The sequence below is a fragment of the Nuphar pumila genome, chromosome 6 (assembly GCF_984573655.1).
Source record: "Nuphar pumila chromosome 6, dmNupPumi1.hap1.1, whole genome shotgun sequence".
NCBI lineage: Eukaryota > Viridiplantae > Streptophyta > Magnoliopsida > Nymphaeales > Nymphaeaceae > Nuphar > Nuphar pumila.
The window spans coordinates 28,227,165-28,239,557 of record NC_143254.1 but is presented as its reverse complement, the minus strand read 5'-3'; the positions used below and the strand labels follow the sequence as shown (position 1 = coordinate 28,239,557).

Genomic DNA, 12,393 nt, shown 5'->3' with positions numbered 1-12,393 from the left:
CACATAAGAGGTTTTCAGTAAATAAAGAACCACTTTTCTATATTTTCAGAAAAGATCAGGAACCCTGTTCTGCAACATTCAATAATATGAAATTTTCTGACTTTATCATAAAAAGGGAAACCACTTTTCTGAAATTCCTGAAAAGTCAAAAGCAGCTTCCGTAAAAAGTAACTCAACTGTATCCTATAACAGTAATTCTGAACTTTTTCGAATTCAAACAGAAAAGTTCAATCACTTTTCTATAATTTCATAAAAGTCAGATATTTGAAAATAGAACATTGTTTCTGTTATTCTGATGCTTTTCGAGTTTTTAGGAAAGTATAACAGCTTTTATATAATTATTTAAAAAGTCTATATTGTTCCGTAAAAACGGAAAATCAGAACACTGACATGAAAACTGACAGAAACCTCTTTTTTTAATTTTTCAGAGTACAGGTTCTTCTCTGGAATCTCACATAAACCGAACCACCAAACAGAAAAACTAGAAAGGTCTTAAAATGTAATTTTTAATAATAATAAGGATTAAGTCTAAGAGGCCCTTCTTCTTTCCCTGAAACGTAAGGGAGGAGGATTAAGTCTAAGAGGCCCTTTTTTTAATTTTTCAGAGTACAGGTCCTTCCATTGAGGTCGAGGTCACAGGAGATTCACCGCCCGTCCAGAGATTTCACACTTTGATGACAGTCACCAATAACAGGGATAATCGTCCAACGTCACAAGAAGGATCGATCAGAGGGGAAATCTCTCGATAGGGCTTGCCGAGAGAGAGAAACAAAATGAGAGGGAAGGGAGAAAGAATCCTATTTCTTCCACCACCGGCCGGATTCCTACAGATGTGAGGTGAGCAAGGACAGAGGACTAAAAACCCTCTGTTTTTCCCTCTCTTTTTATTTTTATTTATTTTTTATTTTTTATGTGCAAACGGGTACCGATAATCGGTGGCTTCCCGTTGTTTGGAATAACCTTGGAGATCTCTGTTCCCCGGTAAAGCCTGTCAACTCTGCTACACACGGAAATATTTTATTTTATTTTTTATTTCTCCCTCTTTCTCTGTTTTTTTTACAGAGAATCCGAGTGGCGGACTGTGTCGCTAGAGAGACTACAAACCCACTGCCGACACAGTTTTCCTGTGACAGACTCCGGCCGTAGCCGGTCACAAGAAAAACCGGGTACGTATAAGTACCCAAACGATTTTTTTTGGTTTCTTTAAAAAATAATTGCAGAAATCACTGACCTTTTTCGCTTATTTCCTTTTATCAGTTTTGCCGAGAAAGTGATCGGTTCCTGCGTCAATACGTACGCCCGCACCAGGGTCGATTCGATCACTGACAGGATTGTTTGATCTGCGATTTGATACCACTGTTGGATTTTGCGGAACGGGGTGAAGCCTGGCTAACGCAGTTACCCAATAAATCGCCACAGCAGATGGTTTTATCACAGCCTGTAGCCTTTCATTTTCGTTTCCTTTTTTCCAGGAACTGTAACTTCAGATTTTCATTAAACATAGAACCGGCCCTTATAATCCTGAAAGGGAGGAGCTGGATTGAGACATGTCCAATGGAGAATGCCCCTCCCAACATATTATACACCCCTTATTCCAACTGTTTTTAATTTTCACTCTTTCACACAATGACCCCCAAAAGTAGCTTTTGCATTTATTCTCTTCTTCCAAACCTACTGGAAAGATGTACCACAATTAGATCTTACAAACAAACATTGGCACAGCTCATTACTAGTGGTATCGTCCAAGACACTTCTGCATTCCCCAAGATCATCAACACCATGTTATGCTTCTCTGACACTAACCATGAACAAAACCTCCTTTCTTTTTTTCATGAACCAAATGGCTTTATCTTGAACACGATCATCACTGCATATGCCGGCACCAGTAAGCCAATGCTTGCTCTTTCTTACTATAAGTTGATGGTTGGCCGGGGCTTGACGCCAGATATCTACACATTTCCGGCTATCTTGAAGTCATGTTCAAAGATATCAGGGATTATGGAAGCTATACAGGTCCATGGAAGTATTGTGAAAGTGGGTTTTGGAGGGGACCTCTATGTGCATAATGCACTTGTTCATGTGTATGCTGTCTGTGGGGAATGCAGCCGTGCACGCCAGGTGTTTGACGAAATGGTTGAAAGAGATGTAGTTTCATGGACAAGCATAATTGGTGGTTATGTTAGAGGAGGGCAGCCAGAGGAGGCCCTGCAATTATTTTTAGAGATGGATGTGAAGCCGAACACGGCGACCATCGTAAGTACACTTTCTGCTTGTGCACGGTTGGGCATGTCAGGCATGGGTAGAGGAATCCATAGCAGCACCTTTAAGTGTGGACTTCAAGTGGGTTTGATTCTAGGTAATGCTCTAATTGACATGTATGTGAAATGTGGGTGCCTTGATGATGCACATTTGGTTTTCTACCAGATGGCTGAATGGGATCTCATCTCCTGGACCACCATGATCACTGGGTTGGTACAGAACAACAGTCCCAAGGATGCTTTGAAGGTTTTTCATGACATGCAGATCTCAGGCATTGAACCGGATAAGATGACTTTAACCAGCGTGCTTTCAGCATGTGCCAGCTTAGGGGCATTGGCTACCGGCCGATGGGTTCACGAATACATCAATCGAAAACATATAGAATGGGATGTACACATCGGAACAACTCTAGTGGACATGTACTCAAAATGTGGTTGTATAGAAAGGGCAATGCATACTTTTCACAGAATGCACCACAGGAATGTCCTCTCATGGAATGCCATGCTTGGAGGCCTAGCTATGCATGGCCACGGGAAGAAAGCCCTTGCATATTTTTCAAAGCTGGTTGAGGCAGGTATCAGGCCCAATGAAGTGACTTTCCTGGCTATCCTTGGTGGTTGCTCTCACTCTGGCTTGGTTGAGGAAGGACTTTGGCATTTCCATTGCATGAGGAATGTTTATAATCTTGCACCGAAGATTGAGCACTACGGATGCATGGTAGATCTGCTCGGCCGTGCCGGGCTCTTAGAGGAAGCCCAGGCTCTCATACAAAGCATGCCTATGCAAGCTGATGTACGCATTTGGGGTGCCATGCTTAGTGCTTGCAAGGCCTGTGGTGATGTTAAGCTCTGCCAACAGATCCTTGGGCATCTTACCGAGCTTGAGACTTATGATAGTGGGGTTTATGTCCTTATGTCCAATATATATGCTACAAACAGTAGATGGGATGATGTAAAGAGGACGAGGGTCTTGATGAAGGACAAAGGAATTAGAAAATCACCTGGATCTAGTTTCATAGAGGTGAATGGTACAACTCATGAGTTTATAGTTGGAGATATCAGCCGTTCTCAACACAAGCAGATACTGTTCATGTTGGGCATCCTCACCAGACACACAAAGCTTGAGCAGAGTTTAGAGTACATTTGGGCATCACCTGAAACCTGACCAAGTTGATGTACTTCAATGCTTCAACTGGGTATAAATACTGGAGTTAGTGCCAATATAATCCATAAGTGTGCTCACAAAACTAAAATCATATCACAATGTGCGAGGAGAAACATGCATGAACAGCAGCACGGATCAGTAGCTAAGAGTGCAAGTTTCTGCACTACATTTGGTAACAGCTTAGGGCCTTAGCCGTCAGTGAACACGTCTGAGTATCATCTGTTGACTTGTAACATTGACATGTACATGAAGTATTTATTCAATCATAACTTAAATGTAGAACACCTTCCACTGATCTACTGCAATTGCAACAAATGCCGTCACACAGAAGTATGACATTCTTACCACTTCACAGTATGGCAGAAATAATCAAATTTGTTTATTTTGTTTTGATCATAATTTCTGTTTGCTCTTTGTTTGTCTTGTTTACTAGGTTTATATGCAACCGAGCACCAATAAAGAGAGGCCACAAGTGTATCATACGCGTAGAAACGGTTACTGCCACGTTACAGTTTGCTTCCTTCATTCAAGTAAATATTTAGGTACACTTGCACTCAGGAATCAGGAACTCTGGTGTTGATCAAATACCAGATAGTAATTTTATTTGTCAAACTTCATTAAAATAATTAATTGGTCATTTCAGATATCCATTAAGTTTCTGATATCTAAGATCTACATAAGTTTAGGTTTCGTTTTTCACTAGGGAGAATTCTATTCAGGGGCCAACCTTTTGCTTCTAATTCCAAACATGGGCCACACTTTTATGCAGTTTTAGAAATGGGCCATAGGTTTCCTAAAAACTGTCCAATAGGGACCTCATGTGAACATTCATCTTGGAAAACATGATTCTTCTTTGGTTTCCTGTGTTGTCCCTTGAAATTGAAAATTGCTCATTCATCCTCATAAAGAAAAGGGGTAAATATTTTAAACATTTGATTGTGAAGGTTATTATTATAATTTGACTTATGATATAACTTAGTACACCATAGCAAGGGCAGGACTCTGATTGTCAGTTTTCAGGAAAGCAAAGGCTCATATCAGCAAATTCAGAAATGTAAGGCCCATTTTTGAAATTACGGGCAAAAGGAAGGGTAGGACTCTGGATTTTTTTGTTCTTTTCTCTTGAATCTAACCGTAGAGATGTGATCTACATGCTTGGTTTTATAGGGATCAGCTCTTGATCATCCAATTATGATGTATAAACAAGTTTTTTTAAGGCTTTACAATCAACAGCACACTATGTAGTCAAAAGTGCTAGGCGGTGCCTAGTCGGTAGACCTAAAAAGGCTAATTGAGGACTAGTTGGTACCCCAATTGAAATAAAAAAGTGCATAATATACATAAAAATATGTTTAATTCTTTTACTAATAAGATGTTTTCATTACACAAGTACACAATTACACATGCTTTCACAAAATATATTAATATACATAACCAGAATATACATATATATAATTGTACACACACAAATATATATATATATATATATTTCAATTATTCATAACATATTCAGTATAATCAACAAAATATGCTTTCAACCTTTCATAGAAGGACAATAACACATACATATATAAATAACATATTACATAATTCATAATACTAAACATGCTTTTAGGATTTAGGATTTTATAGAAAAAATCATCAAAAGCAAACACAGGAACATATATATAAAACATAATCAATTAAAATTAACTGTGCATGCTTTCAATGTTTCACAGAAAAAATCCCAAAAGAAAAGTAGCATATATATATATATATATATATATATATATATATATATATATATATATATATAATAACTAAGCATGTTTTCATGATTTCACAGAATAGATAACACAAACACACATATGTTTGCCCTTCCTTTTCTCTCTCCCCTTTCTCTCATTGCTGCCTTCTCTCTCTCTCTCTCTCGTTGCTGTGAAGGTGGAGACGATCAACGGGCTCTCTTTGACATTGTTTGCTGTTGTGGAGGTTGAGACGATTGGCGCATCGGAAACTGTCTCGCTGTGAGCCAATCATTGCCAAAATCCCTCTCGCTCCACCAGTATTTTGAGGACACCAGAAGCCCTCTCGCTCTCCCTGTCCCCACTGCCAGCTGTGAGCTGCCATTGCACTCACTCTCTTTCTTCACTGTTGAGGAGTTGATCAATCATCGTGTTTCCTCCTGATTCCATCCCTGTTTCCGATTTTTAGTAGCGGGTACCTTCCTTCCTCATTTTTTTTTCTTATTATAGGGTTACATTTTCCTTGGATTTTTGGGGGTTTTATTGTTTAGTGCCTATGAATTTGTTAGGGTTACATTTTCTATAAATTTTTAGGGGTTTTATTGTTTGGTGCCTGGGAAGCCAAGATAAATTGCAGATAGAGATTACATAATGCAACAACTATAAATGATAAACATCTTCAAAAAGATTGAACAAAGAGTCCTTTATTTTTTAAATTTGGGTAGACATAGAAATGCTTTTTCTTGCATCGTTTCTGGTTTTTATAAATTAGGTTGGTGATTTTTGTTTCTTTGAAAGCACAAAACAAATATGTTAATTTTTTTCTATCATGGAGTTTCTTGGTTGACTTGTTCTTTTTTTTTATACTAAAGAGAGCTCATGTTGGTGATTGCTTTTTCTCAAGTGGTGAATTTGTGCTTTTTTTCACATTTCACAAAGGCTATCAAGAGGTAGTTCTTGATTGGCTCTTGAGAAAGTGTTATAAATGGATCCCCATGTTCAGATTGTTTTCTACATTTTTTATTGCCATGTCAATATGTTTGCAACTCTTGCATGAGAAAATCTTGTTGTTCTGAAGCCCACCAATGACGGGGATCGTTTCTTTTTCTTGATTCAAAGTTGCCCATAAACCTCTGGTATTGGGATTCAAAATGTTGAACTTTTTCTCCAACATTTATTATCCAATTTTCTCGCAGATTAGTTTCTTTAATTGGTTTATGGTGTTTGTGAGATATTCCGCAAAAGGGTTGTTTATAATTCTTTCATTATTCTTTCTTGTTTAGTTCTTTGGAAAATTCTCCACATTTTGCTTTTTCTGCCACCATCATAACAATCACCACCACCACCACTACCACTTCCCAACACCACAGCCTTCATTGCCTTATATAATCATGTTTTCTATTGGTTTTTTCTATAGGTACAAATATTTATCTTTTTTTTTCTCTTTAACCTCTTTGATATTTGTTTCAATGTTTGTTTGAAAGGTAAAAGAAGAGTTAAGATATGGATACAAGTCAATGCTCTACAAATTTGAATGTGGCAAGTAAATTGGGCTTGTCTTTTGGTAGTAATGTAAACATGAGACTAGATATTCAAAGCAAGACGGATGGTGGTAGTTATGAGAATATTGATGTGAGTTTTCCTTTAAATACAAATGAAGAATTTATTTTACCAATGGATGGAGAGCTATGTCACAGGGATTCGGCTAGCAGGGTGTCGTACCTGCGTCGACGCGGGTGCGGTGCGGCACCGGGTGCGATCAACCCGACCCTGGGTGCGTTGACCGCACCCAGGGTCATTTGTGTCCATTTTTTTATTTTTTTTTGTCTAGTTTTTTTATTAAAAAAAAATTGTTCTGGGGGGCGCTGCCCCCCAGAGACCCCTCACCAGGGGAGGCCCCTCCTAGACCCCCGCCCGCTGATCGCGCAACGGGACCCGCGTCGGGGGGAGCCCCCGGACCTCCCTTTCTGCAACGGCAAAAACTCTGAATCAGGCTCCACAACTCAGCAGCTCGACCCCTCCCCTGCACAAATTATATATATATATATATATATATATATATATATATATATATATATATATATATATATATATATATGATTTTTTTTTGTCGCACCCCTGCACCTGCACCCATGTGACATAGATGGAGAGCAAGCTATTGAAGGTCATGTATCTACTTTGGATATGAATGAAAGTGATATTCATTAAGAAGAAACAACCAAAGAATACATTCTGTATCATTGTAGTATGTACCTTCTATTGCCATGGAATTTCAGAGCGACATGATGCATATAATTTTTACAATTGCAGGATGGGTGGTTTTGACACACACATGAATACTTCAAAAAAAGAAAAGGGCGTATTATATTGGAGGCAATTTAAATGCACAAAAGAAGGGTTCAAGAAACCCAATGGAGAGTTAAAAAAGCAAAGAGTTTCTAAAAAATGTGGTTGCAAAGCCAAAATAACCATTGGTTTATGTCCTGAAAAAGAAAAATGGGTTGTTATAGGTATTCATTTGGGACATACTCATGTTTTGCACTCCCCTTCTAAAGTTGATATGCATAAATCGGCAAAAAGGATGCACTACAAGAAAAACTAGTTTTACTGGCGGTAGCGCCATTGTAAAGCTCATTTTTTTGTTGCAGAAACCAAGGTTTTAAAACCCGTGACTCGGAACTCGACTCGTTCTTTATTGACTCGTGACTCGGACTCGGACCGGGTTTTGTTAACTTTTGATTTTAAAAGAAAAACAATATATAATTTGTATCAAACCATGTTTTTCAGTAAACATATAGTCTAAAGAGTTGACAATAAAAATTGCAAGTTCAGAGTAGAAAAAGTACAAACTTCTTCATAACAAGGTTACATGGAAAGATCAAGTTACATGAAGACACTTCTTCATAACAAGCATGTCTTTGGTATTCAATGAATGCCCCATGTAACTGAGTCTAGAAACATACTTAAACTCAAATTTCTAAATAGAATGGTTTAGGAATTTCAGCTAAACTTCTCCAGGAGACACCCTAGCTTTTGTTAGCTCTCCTTTGATCCTTTCTAGTGATCTCACCTCATTGAGAACAGCAACACATCATCTTGCATAAAAAGCCAGATTGAATTAGTTGCAACAAGGTAAAACAACAATAAGAGAATGAATCACCAGAAGAAATTCCAATTATGACCAAGGGAAATGTTGTCACATGGATACATGTACAAGCATACTGTACAAGATCAGCACAACTGGTATGATAGGGGTGTTTATGTCAAAAAATAAGGATGACAGGGTACAAATTGTTATGCACAGGTGTGATACAGACTTTGTACAGAAATGTATTTTTATATACAATGAAGGATATGATATGTGTTCATAAAACAACACTCAAAGGCACCCAACACCAGAACATGAAGTACAAGCATCGATACGTGTATGCTTCACTTTTTTGTTAGATCTTTGAATCATTTTTTTTGCCAATATGTTTAATCAACACATAAAGATTGATAGATTATTGTATCTTTGAACTGGTTTGTCTTGTAATTTATTATTTATTATTAAACTGTTATTTTGAAATACCCAAAAAATCAAATTTCAAATATCCCAGAACTCGACCGAGTCAGGCCGAGTCAAGGCAAGCCGAGTTTACCCTGCTGGGTTGACTCGCTGGAGGGCCGAGCCGAGTCACCGAGTTGACTCGGCGAGTTTTAAAACCATGGCAGAAACCTTACACTGGTGCAGGATCCCTCAGCGCCATTGTAAACCATCTTTTTGGGCGCAACATTATTGTGCACCAGAAAACGCGTGTTTCTCTGGCGACAACAAACACATCGCCAGTGAAAACTTGACCCATTATTTGTGCACGCTCTTCCCTCTATTTTCCCCCAAAAAAATGATTTGGCGTGTGCCCTTCCCTCTATTTTCTCCCAAAAAATATATTCTCATTTTGATCATCTCCGCCTCTCTCTATTGACGTCGCTCTCTCTTGGTTTTCTCTGGGATCTCTACTTCATACCTGCAAATTCACCGAAGATTCTGAGATCTTGCTGGAAGTCGATTGCGAGGGAGATTGAATCCGCCGCATATTTGGGCCCTTTGAAGATTGGCCGCAGATTTCAGCAAGTTAGGGCTTTGGTCCTGCACCTTTCTTGGATATGATTCTTCTTCTGCTCCCCGGAACAGGTGACACTATCTTCTACTCCTGACCCTTCTCCCCTCTTTGTTTTCTTTTTCTGGATTTTGTTGTGATTTTTTTCTTCTTCCTTTTCCTTTTGTTCAGAGATTAGTATACGGAAATGTACACGAGATTGATTGCGGATTCGGCGGGCTTCTGGTCAGAGATCGCATCGGAGTTCTACTGGAAGGTGAAGTGGGAGAAGGAAGTGTTCACGGAGAATTTGGTTGTACGGAAGGGAAGGGTGAGCATCGAGGTAAGTGAGAGCACCCATGCCCGTACTTAACCATACCCTGTTACTACCTTCCGTGTGAGATCTAATGTCTATGCTTTATTTATTTTTTTCAAATCTTAGAAAGTTGCTGTAATTCGTAGTGTTAGTTGAAGCTTTTAGACCGTAGTAAATCATTTTTCTTGTTGTTGTGTGAGGAAACAAACGGGAGTAGAAAGACTTAAAACTTTTTATATTTTATATATATTTTTTTAGCATACCGTTGCCCAGATCTGAGTGTAGCGGAGCGTTGTGCTGGTTTTGTAGGTTTTGTAAGTTTTGTTAGTGAATGGGTGATTTTAGTTTGATCTCATTTGGGAAGGAAGGCTTTGTGTTTATCATTCAATTTAAGCACTTACATGAAGAGTGCATGAGTTTGCTGGATAGCTATCTTGAAATGAGAAGCTGCAACTATTCAGAAATCTGTAGTATAAGTTGAAGATCAGATTTAGAAGTAAGCAAGAATGATTTCGAGAAGGGAAATTGTAACATTGCTTATCTCAGAGTAATAGTTCATGCGGTGCCGTAGAATCATGATTAGTTCTGTTTTTCCGGTACTCAAACCATGTCTTGATGGTATGGTATATGGACAAATTTGCATGTTGGTGTCTCATGACAATGAATTTATAGTTAGGTTTCATCAACTCCTTGCAGAAAAAAAAAGGCAAAAGATAAAGTCATGTATCAATGAAATGGAAGATTGACTGTTTTCTTTACAGACTTCTGGATCGAGATTGACTGTTTCCTTTGCAAACTTCGGGATTGAACTATGCATCAGCTAGGACTGATCGGGGCTTTTCTTTTTTCCTTTTATCAATAGTATTATACCTGCACCTTATCTGCTGGTTTCTGATTTATGAGTGAAATTATTATTTGGAACTTGCATGGTCTATTATGTAGTTGTTGCTCCACTTTTAGGCCTATGCCTAATGCTTTAATGTACGCTAAAAGATTACATTTTAATCTCTAAACATTGAATCTAAATCTAACAAAAGTTTATTGGTGCCTGTGAACAGTGGTTCAAAGGAGGTAAAACAAACATATGCTACAATGCTCTGGATCGGCAGATTGAATCAGGAAAGGGTGGCAAAATAGCATTGTACTGGGAAGGCAATGAACCTGGTTGAGATGGGTATATGACTTACAATGAACTACTGGAGAAGGTTTGCCAGGTATATCTAGTTCTACTCTGTTACTAATAAGGTCTGTGATTCTTGGATCTGAATCAAGATCCACTGAATCTGACCTTGCCAAACTACCTTCAGCACTATAAAAAGCTAAAGGGGCAGACCATAGACTTAGCATTTTGAATCTGCTAAATTTTCTTATAACCGTCTGTGCCCAATCTTCTAACAGGCACATGTACACGCACACAGAGATGATCTCCATCTTGACTTTTTAAGGAACTTAAATTGGCAACTGTCGGTTTTCTGCAGGTTGTATTTGCTGGATTTTCTGCAGTCTCTTGCCCAAAGGATTATTGATTGCAGACCAAAAGTTGTGATAACTTGTAATGCTGTTCGGCGTAGCCCTAAAACCATACATCTTAAAGATATAGTAGATTCTGCTCTTGTTGAATCAACCAAAAGTGGGGTATCTGGAGGTAGGGTTGTGAATGGGCCTCGTTTACCCATACCCGACCCGAACCAAACCCTATAGGGTTCAGTTATGGTGATAAATAAGAAGACCCCATTAACACCCGGGTCTGGACCTGAAGGTCTGATTAATACATGGACCCAGGTATAGTTTGTGAAATTTTATACCAGACCTGGACCTGACCCCAGTTCCTATTAAGACCTGCAATTTTCAATGTAAAAATGATAGAAAAATATGGTTTTACTGGGTTTGGTTCATGTAGAATGCCTTATCGCAAGGGATGCAGCACACTCTGAGTATTGAAATCACGACATCTTTCAGCTTGAATGCCTTAAACTGACCCACTTAGCCAAGCATGGGGAACCATTGTTGGCTTATAGCCCAAACTATCCCTTATTATCTCTTTACTCCAAGTGCATGGTTTGTATTATAAGATCACTAATCCCTATATTAAAACTGTGGGTATTGGCAAGGTCTAAAACTTTAATTTGCAAAAGGCTGTCTAAGTTATCAGCTATTTGCAATAAAGCTCACCCAAGATATCGGTTATTACGTTTATCTGCCTTCTTTTTTTACCTATGTTTCAAAGACAAGTTCCGTACTAATTCATTAAGTTGGCCTTTTTTTAATCTAACCAAATGGCTAAAGTGTCCTCATTATTGATTTCTTTAATGAAAGAGCATAAATTGAATAATTTAATCATAAAAACCTAATATTGATAAATAAAATATAATAAAATAAATTATATGCAATGCACCTAAGTTAAGACAATCAAAGTAACATGAGTGAATTACATATAATCTAGCTAGCAATAAAGTGAAGGATATTAACAAAATTCATATTATTCTAAGGCTGACATAAAAAATTCATAATGATTCAATCATGCAAATATGTGTTCTAATTATGCATATACTAGCTTGAAATCTAACGACATGAAACTTTCATACTTAAGAGGCACCTGCAGACGAAGTTCTCCTGTATTAAAAAAAGTTGCACAACTCATTACGGACAACGTCGAAAATTGTTTCATGTAAATAGTCATGCATTATGTCCTTAACAAGCTGACAGACACCATCTCAAGAATTAGGCGGGTTAGTTGGATGCTTGGAGTTAATGTTGGCGGGAGAACTCTGTGAGCCGTGACTGGAGGAGCCAAGGACTGGTGAAGTGTTTATATTACTCCCAAACCCGAATACACGACCTTTTTTGGGTT

General features: G+C 38.3%; 1 protein-coding gene across 1 annotated transcript; it reads left to right on the top strand.

The window, feature by feature from the left end:
• The first annotated feature begins 692 nt into the window (after window positions 1-692).
• LOC149834489 (Pentatricopeptide repeat (PPR-like) superfamily protein) lies at window positions 693-11,441 on the top strand. The gene is made up of 9 exons (XM_090010151.1): window positions 693-837; window positions 1,063-1,166; window positions 1,258-3,753; window positions 3,857-3,965; window positions 5,347-5,622; window positions 9,172-9,321; window positions 9,419-9,569; window positions 10,601-10,756; window positions 11,021-11,441. Exon 3 carries the CDS (start codon window positions 1,627-1,629, stop codon window positions 3,421-3,423), a length of 1,797 nt encoding a protein of 598 aa, XP_089866277.1. The 5' UTR covers window positions 693-837; window positions 1,063-1,166; window positions 1,258-1,626; the 3' UTR covers window positions 3,424-3,753; window positions 3,857-3,965; window positions 5,347-5,622; window positions 9,172-9,321; window positions 9,419-9,569; window positions 10,601-10,756; window positions 11,021-11,441.
• The last annotated feature ends 952 nt before the right edge of the window (window positions 11,442-12,393 follow it).

What these genes read in the sequence shown, in the direction of transcription:
- LOC149834489 (XM_090010151.1), top strand. Translation starts at nt 1,627, where the DNA reads ATGACCCCCAAAAGTAGCTTTTGCATTTATTCTCTTCTTCCAAACCTA.